Source organism: Corapipo altera, unplaced genomic scaffold, assembly GCF_003945725.1.
Source record: "Corapipo altera isolate COAL_440 unplaced genomic scaffold, ASM394572v1 70, whole genome shotgun sequence".
Lineage (NCBI taxonomy): Eukaryota > Metazoa > Chordata > Aves > Passeriformes > Pipridae > Corapipo > Corapipo altera.
This window is the reverse complement of record NW_020884911.1, coordinates 1,263,362-1,280,699: the sequence shown is the minus strand read 5'-3', so window position 1 is coordinate 1,280,699 and position 17,338 is coordinate 1,263,362. Positions and strand designations below refer to the sequence as shown.

Genomic DNA, 17,338 nt, shown 5'->3' with positions numbered 1-17,338 from the left:
AGGTAGGAGCGCCATGGGGATCACGGATGATCTGAACTTGCTGTGTCTGGAGCATTTTGGGGCAGAATTCGGCTGGCTCCTCTCCTCATCTGAAGCTGCCCATGCCAAACCTAATGTACTGTCTATGTTGGGAGAGAGGAGGTCATAGAGAGCTGTCTCCTACTCATTGCTGATTCAGACTTCTCTTTGTACAGGGCCCGAGCACTTGCTCTGTTATTTTAGACAAAACAATATGCCCCCAAGTGCTTTTTTTGAGGCAAACTCCCAATATTTGCTAGATCTGTGCCTTGCTACAATCTAGTGCAAAGCTGGGGACTCGTGTGATAACTGTAGGATCTGTGAAAAAAGAGGGACAAATTCAGTGTGGGAAGAACATGAGCAGAAGTTACAGTAACCTGTGTGGTGCTGCTCTAGAGAACCGTCCTACCAGAGGCAGGAGCAGCAAAACAGTTACAAAGGAGGAAAACACAAAAACAACAAGACAGGAAAGCTTCCCAAGGGACTTTTTACCAGTCTGATGAAGGTCTGAAATGCATCTGCTCTTACTTGTTTGCACATGTCCATAGTGGAAAAGGTAACAACTGGTGCTAAATCTGTAATTTAAAAATGTTACTTCTATTCAGCTCATCCTTGCTGCTTTGAGCCTGGGTGCCCTGAGCAATGCCCAGTGCCACAGAACACCCAGTGTTTGCACCAGAGCCTCCCAGCAAGGATCACCTCAAAATGGGACAACCCCAAAATAATGGCTCTGTAGATATTCTTCAAGCAAAGAGCCATTAATCCAAGGAAAGACTCCTTCTTGTCAGCAGAGTGAAGCCACTCCCTTTACAGCACACCCGAGATTTGGTATGGTTATTTAGCATTTCAGGGAGTATCTGCTGCATAATTCACAACACTTCCTGCACCCGAGCTCCACCCTGAACGAGATCACCAGCAGCACTCACTTCCAAGCCTGGGATGTGAGTAAACAGCTACAGGATGGTCTGCTGCAAAATCCCTCCTTACAACTGCAGAGAATTCACCGCATTTTATCTCTCCTGCTGGAGGAAATTGCAGTACATTTAGAGAAAGCACTGTATTTTTTTTAAACTTTTTTTTTTTAAGTCGACACGGTGCATTCCACTGAAGGGAAAACTCACTTTCTGTGCTCTCAACAATGCAGTCTACTTTCCTCTTTCAGTCAGATGTAAACACACAGATAATGGATTCCTGAAGCAGTGACCCTGAAAATGATAAAATCTGCCTTCTTTAGACTGCTAACTTAACCAGCAAAGAAAGAGGAGCGAGCCAGGGTTTTTTTTCCCCAGGTTTTTTTTCTCCAGTGCCACAAGCCTACCTCGTTCTTTTTAACACAAATACCACAGCCTGAGATCTGACAGATGTATTCCCCCCTCGTGTGCCAGTTTGGAGCCTGGATTTTGCATGCCTTGCCCCACGAATGTCTCTGTTCCCAGTGTTTAGGATGCTGTCACTTTGCCTCATTACATGCCCTATGCAGCCACTGCTGCGCCGGTTTACAAGATAAACAAAGTGCTATGAATGAAAATTTTTTTTCCCTCCCTCCTTTAGCCAACAAATAGGAACATTCTTTGCACTAACCAGGCTCTTCCTCCCTCTCTGACAGGAACCACAGGCCACGCTTGCAGCACAGACTAGAGTCAAATAAGAAACATGCACAGAAGGGCTGCACTTTGCTGCCCTGGGATTATCTACAGAGTCACATGGATCCAGAGGAAGAGGAGGTTTGGTTTCAGTGAAGAATTCTTTTTTATTTTGCAACTGCAATGCTAGAGTTCATTCATTCCTGGGATGTGCCTTACACAGACAAACAGCAGAGCTTGTTCTACCCTGCCTGGGGCAGAGCTGGGCACTGCTCACCCACAGTGGGGGTTTGCAGCCCGGGCCCAGGCCTACCCTCCCTTCAGAGAGCACGGCCATCCCCCAAAAGAACCCTCTGCTTCTCACAGGGACAGAGAATTTCACGGGAAAACCTTCGAGGACATTCTCTACTAAAAGCAGAGCAATCCAAAATGAAAAAGAACAAGAATGTTAAAGTACATGAGTTCTCTTTCTGAGATCTATGGCGTGAGCAAACTAATTTGTTTGGGAATTATGCAACTGTTCCCCATTTGAAGAAGCGAAGCCACCCGCCTTTCCAGGAGGTACTCAGGGGCTGGGAAGGGACCTTGCACTGCAAACTGTCCCCAGACACAGCCAGGATCTATGGTTGGTGTCCAGAGTTAAGACCAGATTTTATTTAAGGATAGAATAAATAGCAGACTGCTTCCTCACTCTTGTTGTTCTAAGCACCCTTCTGGTTCTAAGCAGCTTGGTCTGGGTTAGTCCTCATCTGCCAGGCTGGGTGGCTCCGAGGCCGGACACACTCCTCGCACTGTGTAAGACTCAGGGACACCTTCGGAGTCAGAAAACCCACACGGGATCCCTTGAAAGAACACAGAGCTTTTTCCCACAGCACCGCTCTTGGCCTCTCTCACCTTGATGCAATGAGAAGGAGCCCGGACTAACACGTTTATGGGGATCACAGCACGGCAACACCTCCCCCAAACCCGCACAGGCTTACCTTGTAACTGCTTGAATCTTCCCTCTAACTGGTTATAGTTATAGGGCACCTGAGCTGCGTATCCTGGGGACAACGGCCCGGGCATACTGGCTGATTTTTGTAATTCCATTTACAGGGAACGCAGGGAGACGACGAAGTGCAGCATAAAGGAACCACAGGCTTCTTTACCATACATGCAGGTAAATCCCAGCTTCCTGAGCAGTTTGGCTTCAGTCCCTAGCGAGAACGCTCCCCCTGAGCCCTAAGTAAATAACAGCTTCGGTTCAAAATCCAGCAGTGTGGCTTGGCGGGTAAGCTCTCTGTAATGGATTCAAACTTAAAGCACCAGGAGCGTGGATTTTTTTTTTTTTTTCCCCCCCAGCTCCACAGCAGGCAACTCTCAAGCGCTCGAATCTGGTTCAAATGCTTGTCTGGCGCTGGCGAAACGAAGCGAAATCAAAGCAATTCAGCGATTCAGCCCAAAGCACGGGCAGCATGGAGCCACGCGCTGCCGCCCCGGCCGGCGCTCCCAGGAGCCGCGCACACCTCAGCCCTTCCTGCTGGTTTGTAATATAATCAGCAGCCGCCCGGGCGCGGGCTGATGTCACTCGATTACCATACGGCTCGGTGGAGGGAAGGAAGGCTGTACCAAGGCGGAGGGGCGGCGGAGCAGGGGAAGAGCGGTTCTGCTCACGCAACGCCCCAGCGAGAGTCCTTCCGCCGCGCCCGCAGCGGGTGCCCGCGGGGTCCCGGCCCCGCGCCCCGGGGCACACGGTGGCACAGCGGCCCACCGCGCGGCACACGGTGGTACCTTCCCGAGCGAAGCTGCTGGAATTACAGCCTTTTGTTAGGAGCCTCATGTAACGGAAAAGTCTCAGATTACTATCACACGAAAAGGAAGGAGGGCACTTCTCGGTATTTATCTGCGGGGCGGCCCGCTCGCAGCAGCCCCGCGCACACACAGAGGCGCTCATTCAAGAGGGGACGCGGGGAGATGTACGCTCCAGCACACCGCGAACAAACGACAGCTTTGTCGAAAGGTTCTTTAAACGGCCAATTCCTGTCACTTCGGTTTATGTTACTGGATGATGCTGAGGGTTTTGACATGCCCTGTGTGCGTGGCTCCTCGCCCAGTTATCAGTGGGCTGGGTATTACTGCAAGATTAATGGGCCGCGCACCGAGGGGGAGGGCTCGGCCGTAAACGAGGATGCCCGGCCGAGCTGCCCGGCCCCTCAGTACCCTGCCCGAGCACAAACGTGCACAGCAGCGGCAGCACTGGGTACCAGGAGTCAGCTCCTGCACATGGCATCAGACTGAGGATGTCAGTTCTCCCTCGGGGACACGAGCTCCCGCCCCTTCCTTATTCATCGGTGAAATGAAAAGGTCAATCCCACATTCATATTCTCAGTACGTAACATTTGCCTGCTCGTTTTTAAAACTGCTGATAACGTTCACACAAGTGTTTTCTCTTTTCTTCTTTTCTTGCATTTCCAAATTCCTTTCCACTGGAATCCATGTTCTCTCCTCCTCCCACTCCATCCCCTCATTAAACATTTCAAAATGTTGCCTTTGTTTTGATACTGTCATTTCACAAGGTTTAAGTCATATAGTAATTTCTGTGAGGACAATTTCTGTGGGAGAAGCTCGGCCCACTCCCCCGACTCGCTGCAAGCCCAAGGTCCTGCTGGGCACAAGGTGGAAATTCAACCAGCCATTACCAGCACACCAGGGAACAAATCCACAAAAAGTCCAACCACAAACACCGCCAGTTTGGGGAGAAGTGATGGAAGCTGACACTTCTCAGCTGAAGGTTTCCAAAAACACATGGACAGTTGAAAATGCCTGGCACGTTGCTCCCAAGGTCATAAATACACTTAAAATATTTATGGCTTTTAACTCTACTCTTTTACTTAAAACACCCCCGGAGCCCTAGTGCAGAGCACTTGTTATACTGCCACAGAAGGGCTGTTACTGCTGTATTTTGGTGCTGTATTTTTGTATTTTATGTCACTGTAGCTGTATTTACACAACACTGCTGGTACTACAGCACACCTCAGCAGAGCCCCAAACAATCCTGAAAGCTGGCCTCCAATCCTTCCAGCACCACCCACACTTGGCCACCGGGACTCCTCAGCTGCAGGGGCAGCTGTGCAGGGGACCAGGGCACTTGTGGCCCAGAAAGGAGCCTGAGCCGTGGCAGGGGGAGCTGAGGAAGCACCTGCACTCACAGCAGGATGCTGCTCCCTGACAACAATGGGCTCTGCTAAACCTTCCCCTGCTGATCTCGGCACAGGGAAGAGCCAGCTGTCCTTCCCTGCTGTCCCTTGGCACCCACACGCCCGCCCATGGCCACGGGATTTCCAGGCCGGGGTGGGAGGGAAGAAGGGCAACATGAAAGGCTCCGAAATTCCCAGGAGCAGAGCTGGGTAAACCGAGCCATTAACGAGCTCGAGGAGCACGTTTTGCCCAGCACACAAGCACAGGCTTATTTCCATCACGGAGCTTTTTCCTGCAGCTTCCTCCCAACGGCAGCTCCTGCCTGCGCTGCCTGACCTATGATATAATTAAGTGCAAGCCCTTCCCCTGGAGAGCAGGCAGGCAGCCAGGCCCTACCTGCAGGCATATCAGCTCACTGCCATCCCACCTTGAGCAAACAGGTGTTGCTGTGTGAGCTCACAGGGAAAACTGAAGTCCAAATGACTGACAAAGGGAGCTGGAGCATTTTTAATGCCATGAAGGCCACAAAACTCAGGAGTCAAGAACTTTTCCCCAGCTGAAAGCTTTCCCAACACCTTTGGCAGGCAATGCTCTAATGCACGTGGCCATTATTAAAAATATTAAAAAGCACACTATTGCAAAAGGAAGACATTAAAAACTAAAAATAATCATTTGGCTTTGGCCCATATAAAACACAGACTGGCCTTACCCACCCCCCCATGAAACACTAACACCACACACACGAATTTACACTTCAGATTGCCCCCTGTGGGACAACCAAACCTGGTGAGCTTCAAGAAATACCGAACAAAATTTGGGGTTTGGTATTCTTTTTGTCCCTATCCCCTCTCTGCCCCCTCTCCCCATTTTGGCCTGCCCAGCAGCACTAAAAGCTTCCTTAAAAAGGGAAGGAATTGCAGCAGGTATGGATGGAGCAGTGCAGGCTACACAGAAATTAGGGGGGAAAACTAAAAGAAAAGGGAAGAACCTACGTTTGAACGGAGTTTATTTTGTCCCAGGTTTGGCAAACAGAGGCACCAGACCCTCACACACTGTCGGCAGCACTCGCTGTGAAATTCTGACCCCACCTGAGTTGCCATGCAGGTTGGCATTTGGGCTGACCAAGGGGCCCCCAAGCAGCAGCTGGGACAGACTTTGTTGCTGATGGTTTTAGCTCCTGGGGAAGGCCCTGGTGCCAGGTGCTGCTGGCTCAGCTGCCAGGGCCTTCCTGCCACTTTGCTGGGCGCTGCCCTACGCGTTGAAGGCTCCCCTGAACAGGTTGGTGGGAATTCAGGGGAAAGAACAAAGCAAAATGGGGCCGTGCCTGTGTTTGTGAAATGCTACACCGTATGTAGCAAGGCTGCTCCAGGACAGGCATCCTGCCAGCTCCCAGTCCTGTCTGAGTCACAGCAGCCTAATCCCAGGGTTTGTGGGGACTGCAGGGAGTGAACCTGAGCCCTGGTTGCCGCTGCCACGGAGCGATGCACCATCGATCCCAAGGCTCACAGGCACAAAGGCCTTTGTCACACCGGGTACTGCTCGTTTTCTGGGGTTATCTTTCATTGACTAAGCCCTCGACTACACTAATTAAATAATATGTTATGGAGGGATTGAATGCTTTAAAGCCAGAGATAGCTTTTGAGCACTGGGCCAAGTGCAACTTATCAAGTGAACACAGCTGGAAATTGTCCGTGCTGTAATTAATTCCTGATTACAGCGCTGGAGGAAAAGAAGGGCCAGATCATAAATAAAGGTTGGCATATCAAGGAGGGAGGTTGTTGGGGTTTTTTCCCCCGCTAAATTTTTTTGCCCAGAGCTGTGAAATAACTTCTGCTGGCACTGTGTGAATTGTCCCTCTCCCACAGCACCTGACAAGTGAGGATGGCTCACACTGTTTGTGTACTAGCCCAGAGTAAATAAATACACAACTGATTATCCACTTAGCCATAATGCAGAGGGTCTTAGCTGACAGATCAGAGCTTTGCAAAGCCTCAAGGAGAACGAGAGGTTGATTACAGCAATATTATGAATGTACAAGGGACATCTAGGGACAGCTGCTTACCACAGAACACAAAAGGATCTGTCCTGGGCTCTGTCTTTATGTGGTTCTGAAAATCGCTGCTGAAGTGAGTGGGTCCCGACCAGAAAGGAAAAAATTGATGTTTCTAAAGAAGAAACTACTGTTGGATGTAGCCAAGTTACATTCCCAATTCCTAATTATCACTGTTTCTAAGCCAGAGCTTACAATAATTACGAATCTGGTTAATCATCACCCTTGTCTTCCCTCTTCACTCTTTCTTGCTCTTGTAAATTCTCTAGTTGGTAACTGACTGGTAAAAATTACAAGATAAAAAGGATGATTTATTAATCTAAAATGCCAGAGAAACCACGTAACAGTTTGCTCTTCTCCTGAAGGAGGGTAAAGTTCTTACACATCCCCTTAGCACCACAACTGAGAACTGAAGACTCATGATCACACTTGCCTCCATCGACACAGTACAAACAGAATCTCTCCCTGTACATGCAAGAGAGTAAGGACAGATAGGTTTTGCGGTGGATTGTTCTAGAATGTAATAGGAAATAGTTATTTTTATCCTACTTGGCAATTTGCATAACACGAATGCTGAAGAGGTAGCTGGTTCCCCTCAGGTTTTTATCTGAGATGCTGGAACAGAGGGAGCAGCAGCCCACACACCAAGCCCAGCTGAGCCTGCCAAGCTCACCACCTCTGCTGCAGGTAGCAGTGGGAGCAGAATCCATCCTGTAACCTGCCGTGTCCTGCAACACTTGGTAACTGTCTCACAAGGTGGGAGAGATACAATCAAACCAAGAGAGCTTCACTTCAGTAACAGTTCCACCTCAGAAAGTATCTCCACGTGTCTCTTTAAAGGGGACTTCAGGTCAGTGGCAACTACCTTGTCCTCCAAGCCCTTTCCAGACACATTCTCCGTGACCCACGTGGGCTCCTGAGAGCCAGTGCGATCAAAAGGCAAGGGAAAGGGGCCAATAAAAGGGCAGGAGACAAAGATTATTATCAGAGAAAGGTCTGTTCACGTGTTTTCCTTTTGCCACATCCAGGCTGGCCTTCCAGCAGCTCCACACCAAGTCCCAGGCACCATCCAGCTAGAGGCTGTGACACCTGAAACCAAAGCAGCACAAAACCTGGGGGAATCTTCTCACAATTCCGGCCAGAATATCAATTTATTACTGAAACCGGGTCAGTTCCACCTGGTTTCAGGTTTCAGTTTACACAAGTCCCAGATTAACAAGAAGGTTGACATGACTTTTGTAACAGCATGTCCTTGCTAACTGCAGGAGTGGAACACCTGCCAGGAAGGCCCCCAGGACAAGAGCTACAGGAAAACTCAGGGAACATTTCGGAAGGAATGATGGTTTCTGTTGGTTTGCATTCCAGCCCAAAGGGGTTCTGCTGACCTGTCATTCTTCCCGTGCTCCCTGAACTCCCCGATGCAGGGAAGTCATCCCTGAAAAACTGAGCTACGTTCAGAGGTTTCATTTGTTGCCCATGAAAAGCACTTGGTTTTTTCCCCTGACATAGATGAATAACCCTTAAAAATCCAGTTCAAATCAAGCTCGGTACAAGCACACACTTAACACACTTGCTGTGAAATTTTGGCATGAAAACACTTCTTGACTTTTTATGGCCTTTAAGGTCCTTTTTTAAAGGCTGGAATTGTTTTTATTGCCTCTCCCTCCTTTCTCCTCCATCTGAATTGCATCTCTGTTCATAGGCAAGGGAGAGAGATGTTCCCATTCTCCTTTTTCTCTTCTTCCTTTTGCACCATTCTCTCCTTTTTCCAATTTGACCATGAACACAGAAGATGCACCGTTGCTACACCAAAATCACTCAGGCAAGAAAATTCAGTCTCCTGCTACTCCTGAGCAAAATGGAAATTGGGTGAAAACAAGCAGCAGAATACACTGATCTTTACAAAAATCCCCATAAACTGGAGTATTTCCCCATCTGGAAACTGCTCTCCCTGCAAAAAACCCTTAGTGATCAACTGACAAGTATTTTCCGTGTCCAACACATGCAGTTGTTGTTACAGAGCAAACTATTTCATTTTTATATAATGCTTAGGAAAAAAAATGATATCTTACACACTTAGATGTACAAATGCTGTCGCTTGACACCCATCTGCTTTAAAGGCTTAATAACATTTAAAGGAAGAAAAACCTCAAAACACCATCACAAAACAAACACATAAAAAATGGTGGGCAAAAAAAAATAGTAGTGTTTGTGTTGGCCAGCAGAAGAGTTCAAAACTCTTAGGGAGAATGCTGGAAACAAACGTGGAAGTGGATTTTCATTATCCTCTCTACTTGACTGGTCCTCATCCCTGTTCCTGGTCTTTTTGCCTCTTCCCCATCGAGGCAACTTGTCTCCAGGCAATCTGGGTTTATATCTCTCCAGGATATTACCTCCAGATAAGAATCAAAGCTCTGATCTGAGGGGGAATGATTTCATCGCTAATCTCTCCCCATTAGAAGAGCTCCAAGGTTAGCAGAAATTGGTAAACATTTCGGAATCCTGTATTGAATTTCTCTTTGCAGTATGCTCTGCTAGACATTATTTATACTTCAGGGAGTGCTTTCAGGCAGTATCCCAGCAACAAACAGAAAGAAAAAATGCAAGGCACACTGCAGATTTGGCTGAATAAATAACATAAATACAGAAACATGGCTAGTTAGATGCTAAGGACATGAGACGAGAACATTCTCTTCTGCATACGCATTTTTTGTGGAAAGACTTCTTTTGAATTACAGAGTCATGACTAGGTTTTGAAATTCATCCACAGCTAAGCTCACCCCTGAGAGAAGCCATTATTTAAAAAAAAAAAATAAAAATTCATTATTGGCATGTGGTTTCTATAAAGAAGAAATCCTTTCCTTTAAGAAGACTCAGCAAATTATCTAAAAACAATCTCATTATCTCAGTGAAGGGTCCCATGGTTTCTGTGTACTAAATATTCCTAAAACACTGATTCCAACAGCAAAGAACACGTATACTCTTCTCAGTCTCCAGGTTTGCCATGCTGGACCACTCTGGGCCAGGTTCCCAGCTGGTGTAAGTCAGCACAACCTCACATAAGCCACAGGAGAATGCCAGCCTATACCAGCTGACAATCTGGCTGGGAGGTTCCTCCTAAACCATCAACTTCAGCACGATTTTATCCCAGCCCCACAACAGTGCCCAGCTCAGCTCTCACTGACTCCATGGAGGGTGTCTCCCAGGGAGCATTTTCCTTTCCCTGAGCAGCTGGTGCAAGTGGAGTGTTTCACTCCCTTCACAAATCCTGCCCTGCTGGTGCTGGACGCTGCCTCCTGCTCAGCCCAGTGTTTTGGGGCAGCTCTGCTCCGGAGCTCTTGCTCTCCACTGCTGCCATTGGGATGAACAGGGGAGGAAAACTGAAGCAGACAGGAGAGCAGTGTGCTGGGCTGCTCTGGGAATTCACCTCAAATCAGTGCAAGTAAGGAAGCACACTGTGGAGGTTAGTGCAGTGCCAAGGTATTCCAATGATCAGGCAGATTTACCTGCTCCCAGGATTATCCCCGTGCGTATTGCACAGGTAATATCCTGAAAGCAAACACAGCTATGCACACAGAGCAGCACACGTGCATTAGCTTCCCATCTTCTTCCCCTAGTTACAGATGGCTTCTTATGTTTAATCTGACCTACAGCACAGAATTCTCTTGTCCCTTGTTTGCTGAACTGTTGAGTTGCTGTCCAAGCACAGATCCTGTGTGCATGAGGACTGGACTGGTGTGTGCCTGGAGCTCTCCACAAGAAACCATGAGAGGCAGCCGTGGGCCTGTACTGCAGTCCAGGAGCACAATGCACAGGAACTCAAAGATCTAAGGATCCATCAACACAGGCTCATGCTGGCAAGATGCTGGGCTGTGCTGTGTACGTGTCCAGCCCGGCACTGCTCAGTCCTGAAAGGATCTCACCACAGTGGCAGTGTCAGACTTTCCAGAGCAGAGCTGCCAGCAGCTGCTCCCATCCTGCTCCCTCCCAAAGAAGCAAAAGCCTATTTTTCCAGCTCCGCTCATCCCGCCTGGACAATGAGTCCCAGATCACAGTTGTTCACCAGGGTGCAACCACTGTCCCGCATCGCTCTGTTACCAAGGACTCACAAATCTGCCCACGGAGCACACAAGTGATTCCAGAAAACTCCAAAGGTACCTTCAGCAGTACCTTTCTTCAGAAGTTTGGCTCTACACTCAGGAAGCTACACTGGACCACGGATCTAATCAGACTACAAACAATCTGGCTTACACCTCCATGTAGTTTGCAACGCTACTTGTTTGATTCTCAAGAGACAGAAACCCCCCAGACTATGCCTAACTGACACCAATCATGTTGTTACAGCAGTAAGATAAAAATTACCTCTGTACCAAGTGACATTTTCAAAGGGACATCAGCAAATACAAGTTGTTCACATTTCCTTGGAAGTTATGTTTCACAGACATGCCTGCAGGACCACACAGCACACCAAACGAGACTCCTGCTCCCAACACCAGCCTCTGTGGATCCTGGGAAGGTCAGCAACAACAGCCGAGAAACTGCTCCAGAAGTAAAATCCAGAGGGAAAGCATTGGGTGAGGTCAACATTTGGGAAAGCTTTAGTTGAAATAATTCCATCAACTTTTATCTGAGCAAAGCAAAGCAGGATCTTTCAAAATAAGCCCTTCCACACTGATCTGAGAACGCCTGCATTAGGCCCTTGGCTGCTAAGCAAACCCACGGGCTCACAACCAGCACTGCCCTGCCAGTGCTGAGGAGACTGCACTGCTGGGAGGTTTTCATTTCTCTTGAGTGTCAAGCAAATCCTTCAGGTGCCCTTCCAAGTTGATTTACAAGTGTCACTATGCTGCTGGGTTCTCTTTCCTTAAGCACTTGCTGTTGTTAAAATTAGTCACTGATTTTCAAGTCCTGGATAGCTCAGGTACTGGATATTCATGGAACATCCTGCAAGAGCTTATTCTCAATATGCTCTTTCCAAGCCAAGAAAAAACCAAAGGTTTATTCTCTTGAGCTCTAAATTGTTGTACTTTGTCCTTTTTTATTGATCTGAGACCTGAAAGTTCACTCTGACCATGCAGATTTTCTATCTTTGGTGTATACTCAGAGTGAAACAGAAACTTTGCTATGAGAGATGCTTGACAGCAGGGACAGGCAGGTGCATGATACCTGGACAGTACTAAAAGCAGGATCTTTCTCTTCATTGTTTTAGGGGGTTGTTCTGCTGACTCTTTGCACTGGGGCTGTGGGAGGAAGGGCTTAAATATCAGGGCCAAAAGGTCTAATTAGCCCCACATATGGTACCCAGAAATTTCCCACTGCAAGTTTTCTCTAGTTTTTTAACCTTAAAAAATGGGTACTCCACTATGTTAAGAAGAAAAAAACTTTTCAGCAGCGTAACTTCAGGAAGAATTTCAATGCTTTCCCCCCTTTTGCTGCTGGGAGAATTGAAGTTACTGGTGCCAATGACAAGTCTAGTTTGTGCCACAGGGCCTGCTAAGGAAAGCTGCACAACAGATGCAGCCTCTGTACCTGGATCCCCCTGTAAGGCTCAGGAACACCAAGCTGTGCAACATCAGTGAGTATCCCAAGCTTCCCTTGGGTGAAGCTGGAAAAGGAAGGCACAGCTTCCCCTGCCTGCACTGAGAAACTGCTCTTATGTCATAAACTTTGAAGTTGGTTTTAATTCATGTGCCAAAGAACTGAGTCACAGACCCTCTGGTCACGAGGGTGAACCCAGAGGATAAAAGGGCAAAACAGTAATGAGCAGAAAAGCGAGTAACTTTAGCCAAGTGTTTTTAATATTGAATTAGCCAACTGAAGACACAAAGTTTTGGAGGTGACAATTCTCATACTGCCTGAAAACAGCACCTGAGGTGGCAAGCACAAGTACCCCCGAATGTCACAGTCCCAGGCTGAGGGTGGAAAATGCTGCTGAACAACTGGACTGTTTCTGAAGGCCTTTGAAAGAGCTCGATGCCCCAAGGAGCTGCCCAACAAATCTTGTTAGCTAATGGTCCTCGACAGACGAAATCCAACCCTGGAGGATTTGTGAATGAAGAATCTTGGACAAATGTGATATCTTTTTGGCTCCTACAGAGCAGGTAGAATTACCTGGTCTTCCAGCAAGACCTTCCAAAGCACCACAGAGAGCAAGGACAGGTGAAAGATGATTTCCTACAGTGGGATACCTTACTTGGCAAAGAAGGGATCAGTTACCTTTCTTCTCATATCAGTTGCAGAGCGAGTTAGTTCAACATGAGTGGCAACCAATCTGGTTGCATATCCCTTCAGATCTAGATTCTGATTGAAAGTTGAGTTCCTGGATGATTTGCTGGTTTTAAGCCCAACATCCCTTTGCATTCTGGTTTTCACAGTACACAGACCGTTCCAATAACATCAGTTCCCAGCTGCTGTGCTGACAACAGTGTTTGTCTATGCTTTACCTGAGCTTTTCTCCAGGACATTGTTCCCATCACAGATTATGCTGGCCACCATCTCCTGCTTTGCTGTTTAAATATTTCAGCACCCTGATGGAACACGGGGCCACCATCATTCTTTGTAGACTCCAGCTACAGACCTCACTTCTGGCCTGCTCACTCTCAACCTCATTTGACCTTAAAGGAAATAAGTTTCACTTAAATTACAGTAAACTAGAATGAGCACAAGATGGAAGCTTTGCTGAAGAGGCACTTCTCAGCTTGCAGAAGAACATGGACAGATGATGCCTGCACAGGGGGAGTGAGTACACAGCCATTAGTCAGGCAGTGTAACATGCCCACAGCTGTTCTACTTTGGAATGCAACAGCTCCAACTAGGAGATGGAAAATAAAGAACCAGTGCCTGCCCATTTGAAACATTTCATATCGGGACAGGGGGACAATGATGCACGAGCACTTTGTGAACTGCAAAACACTGACAGTCTTTTGATTTATCTTGTCACTGACATACTGCAAGAGGGGGACAGCCACGGGCAGTCCTTAGAGACAACTCATCCAGGGTGTCTGGAGAGAGAAGTGCTGCTGCCAGAAGGTGGAGCAGCACTTGGAGATGTGGGAAGGTGCTCATGCCCACAAAGAACCAGTGCCCATCTAAGTCAAACTGGACTGTTATTCAGTCAATCCAGACTCTGAAGGTGGAACACAACTCCTTCTGCTTCAGAGAGCAGTGAAATTCAGCCAGAGGAAAGTGATGGTGCCACAGGCAGTGAAAGGCAGGGGTTGTAGAGCCCAGAGGAACCTCCTGACAGCCCCCAGCATGACTGTGTGCATCACCAGCCACGGGCATTCCCACAGCCATTCCTGGGCCTGATCCCATGACAATCAGCTGAACTACAGCACACCTTTCCAGAAAGAGCCTGTCTTGACTGACAGAGGACAATGACAGAGGTTATTGCCAGCACAGCTCTGGGCTGCAGCTGCTAAAAACCTGCAAGTGCCTTTCTGGGGAGAGGCAAGGAAAGGTGACCCACCAGGCAGCATATCTGAAAATCCACATCCGACAGTGCCAGGAGCACCACGGCTCAGCCTTTAGCCAGACCCCTGGATTTGCAATACAAACCTCTCTCTCTGCACCATGATTAGGCTTTCAAGCAGTGCTGCAGCAGTGCAGCATGCTAAGCCAAGCTTTGGCAGCACACAGCATTCTCAGCACTTACAGGAGAGAATTACAGGTATGAAAATGTATCAAATTAAAATAACTATGAGTAATGCTTATTCAGAAGAAAAATAAATACACCATACTGTGGGAAAATGTTTAAATATGCCTCTGAATAGAATCTTCAGCAAAATTATTTGCTTTGACATTGGTATTTGTTTTAGGCTGTCTAAATAATTCAAGTACTTTCCTTACATTACTTCTCCCTGAAATAAGAGTTTCATGTTTATTATTCATTACTCAGGTGGGGAGCTCTGCTTGCTACAAAAGTAAGTGGAACAACCAACTGCAGTAAGGCGAGACCTGGGACCCAAACGTGGCTCCTGAGCTTTGCACTCAAAAGCATTTCCCACCCAAGGAGCAGAATATAACCTACAACCACTGAGGTGGCAGGAGTAAAACACAGTTTCTTCCTCAAACAAGAGTAAACCACTAAAATAAAACAACCCAAGTTGAGGTTCTTTTTGTCCACCACCAATCTGCCCCCACAGCAAACTGTTTGTGACCCTGCTCAGCACAGCCCTGTCCAGGTCAGGCATTTTCCCTGTCATTCCAAACCCACCCTGTGCTGAGAAGTGCTGTAATTAAAGATAGCAAAATTTAACACACACCCTCTCTGTGAGCAGTTCCATTAAGTCGATACCATTACTATTCATCCTCAGGAAGAGTTATATGATCTGCTCTCTGCCCACCTGCATGAACTCCTTCACTCCCTTGCTGCTCAGCTCCAAACCTGATCCTGCCCTGTCTGACATGTAAAGGTGTTCTGCATCTAACACACCCCCAGAGCTGGAACTGAGAGGAGAAAGGGCACCCTGCACTCCAGAGCCAGCCTCATCAGAATCACAAATGGAGCAGCTGATACCTGTGGCTCGGTGCAGCTGATTTAATAAACCTGCTCCGACACCTCAGGAGGTGTTGGGTTTAAAACTGCCCTTGGAGCTCAGATTTCACCAGCAGAACGCTCAGCATATTTTGAGCTGTTTTCTCTGCTTGTCCCACACTGCCAAAGCATTTTGTTCAGAGGTCAAAAATGTGGGCATGCTACTGTAAAAGTCAGGAAATCATTTACAGAATGCATAAAAATTGCTCTGCAGGGCAGTGCCTCAGAGCTGAGAGGACATGACATCATCTCTTTGCTGCATAAACAAAGTTGGTTAATGTACAGCCTTTAATGCGCAATAATCCAATGTTTTAAACACAAAAGGAGCCAATCCAATTTCATTTCTCTGCTGATGAGAGTGGAATTCAGCAGGAGACAGCAAGTATTTCAGAAAAAGTGTATAGTTCCAGCATTCATCACTATGTGACAACTGTCTCCACCTACCACATTCCTCATTCCCAGGGCAAGTGAGATGTTTTGCACACCTCCAAAGGAAAATATTTTGAAGCAGAGCTTTGTTATCCCTCTGCTTATTTTTGTTTTTGTTTTCCCAAATCTGGAAGCCAACTGTCATTACCAATCACAGAAACCTGATCAAAAACCACTTGAATACACAAACTGATGAGACTGATGAGGTGAGACAGGGAGTCAGTACAAGCTGGTAAGTAAAAGGACAGCCTGGGATGGAACATCCCTGCTGTGGTTGGTGCTTACCAGCCAGGGCCTTGATGCGGGAGCGCTCGAAGAGCCGAGCAGAACTGTTCTCGTTGTCCCAGTCGTCCACATCCCAGCGGTTGTTGACGTCGCTGTACTGCTGCTGGATCTCAATGTTGTCGTAGTCTGTCGCTACCGTCGTCGTCATCCTGAGCCTTCTTAACCTCTCCTCACCATCAGATTCCTCTTAAAAACCTCTGTGAAAGACATAATAATAATAATTTAGACGATATACATACACTGGAAGAGAATCGAAGTTTAAGCTCAAGAGTTCTGGTTTCAAAAAACAGCGACCTGAAGCACAAGCTCAAGAACAGGTGAGATACCAACAAGTCCTTCAGAGGACAAACGAATGAACAGATATTCTTTAAAAATTAAGTACTTCACAAAAGCCAGCAGCTTCGCTGCATACACATATCCAGAACTGTCATGTTCAGCACCACAAAGTGGGACATGTATGGAACGGTGCAGTAAGACACTTTCACAATTGTTATTTTCAAAAGCAGCCCAACAGCTTTATAGATCTGTGAGTGTTGACTAAAACATATGGACCTGTGAGTAACTCAGCTAAGAAAAGACTCAAGTGCAAAGATAACCTCAATACCTTTACAAAATGGTGTAAATACTGACAGAAAAAAAAAAAAAAGCAGATTCTTAAAAGGCCACGTAAGCATTTGACCAGCAGAAGCCTTTTGACATGGACCTGAAGAAATATTTCCATCTCTACATGCAAATGCTGACTTTGTGACTGGTCCTGACAATTTATTTATGAACTAATCCAGATAAAACCAACTAATTAATGCATTGCTTTGAACTCTCTCCAACAACACCATGCCACCCACCAACGCAGCTCTTGGGGTGAGGTTCTCCTCTTTCAGGCAGTCGGGTGCTGTTGCCATATTTATTCTGCTTTCTAGCAGGAATTTGCATGCATTTATCAGCACTAGCTATAAGCGGGGCAGACACCTCTGGGGGAGGAGCAGGGAGGTCGTACAGGGGGGTGAGCGCTGCGGGAACAGCGCTGGGCATCAGCCAGCGCTCGGAGAGACCCCCGGGGCCGGCCCTGAGGAGCACAGGGAACACACAGCGCACCTCTGTAAAACGTAACAGCTACTAGAAATGCAGTTAAACATGCGGGCAAGGCCGAGCCCCCTCACAGGGGCACAGCCCCCTCACAGGGGCCGCGCGCTCCCCTCACGGCTGCCGCGAGGGCACGGCCGGGGGAGCGGGGGCTGCCTGCGGCCACAACCGCCCTCGGGG

The 17,338-nt window shown here is 47.7% G+C and overlaps 1 protein-coding gene across 6 annotated transcripts in view; it reads right to left on the bottom strand.

The window, feature by feature from the left end:
• Positions 1-17,338, bottom strand: part of SPTBN1 (spectrin beta, non-erythrocytic 1) — a 114,416-nt gene that overhangs the window by 65,313 nt on the left and 31,765 nt on the right. For 4 of the 6 annotated variants that reach the window (XM_027653859.1, XM_027653854.1, XM_027653857.1 and 1 more), the window contains exon 2: positions 16,079-16,275. In XM_027653859.1, the coding sequence (XP_027509660.1) occupies positions 16,079-16,226 (148 nt within the window). In that variant the 5' untranslated portion in view covers positions 16,227-16,275. Of the gene's footprint in view, positions 1-2,581; positions 3,051-16,078; positions 16,281-17,338 lie in introns of those variants that run through there. The other 2 variants (XM_027653855.1, XM_027653858.1) reach the window with 2 other exon arrangements.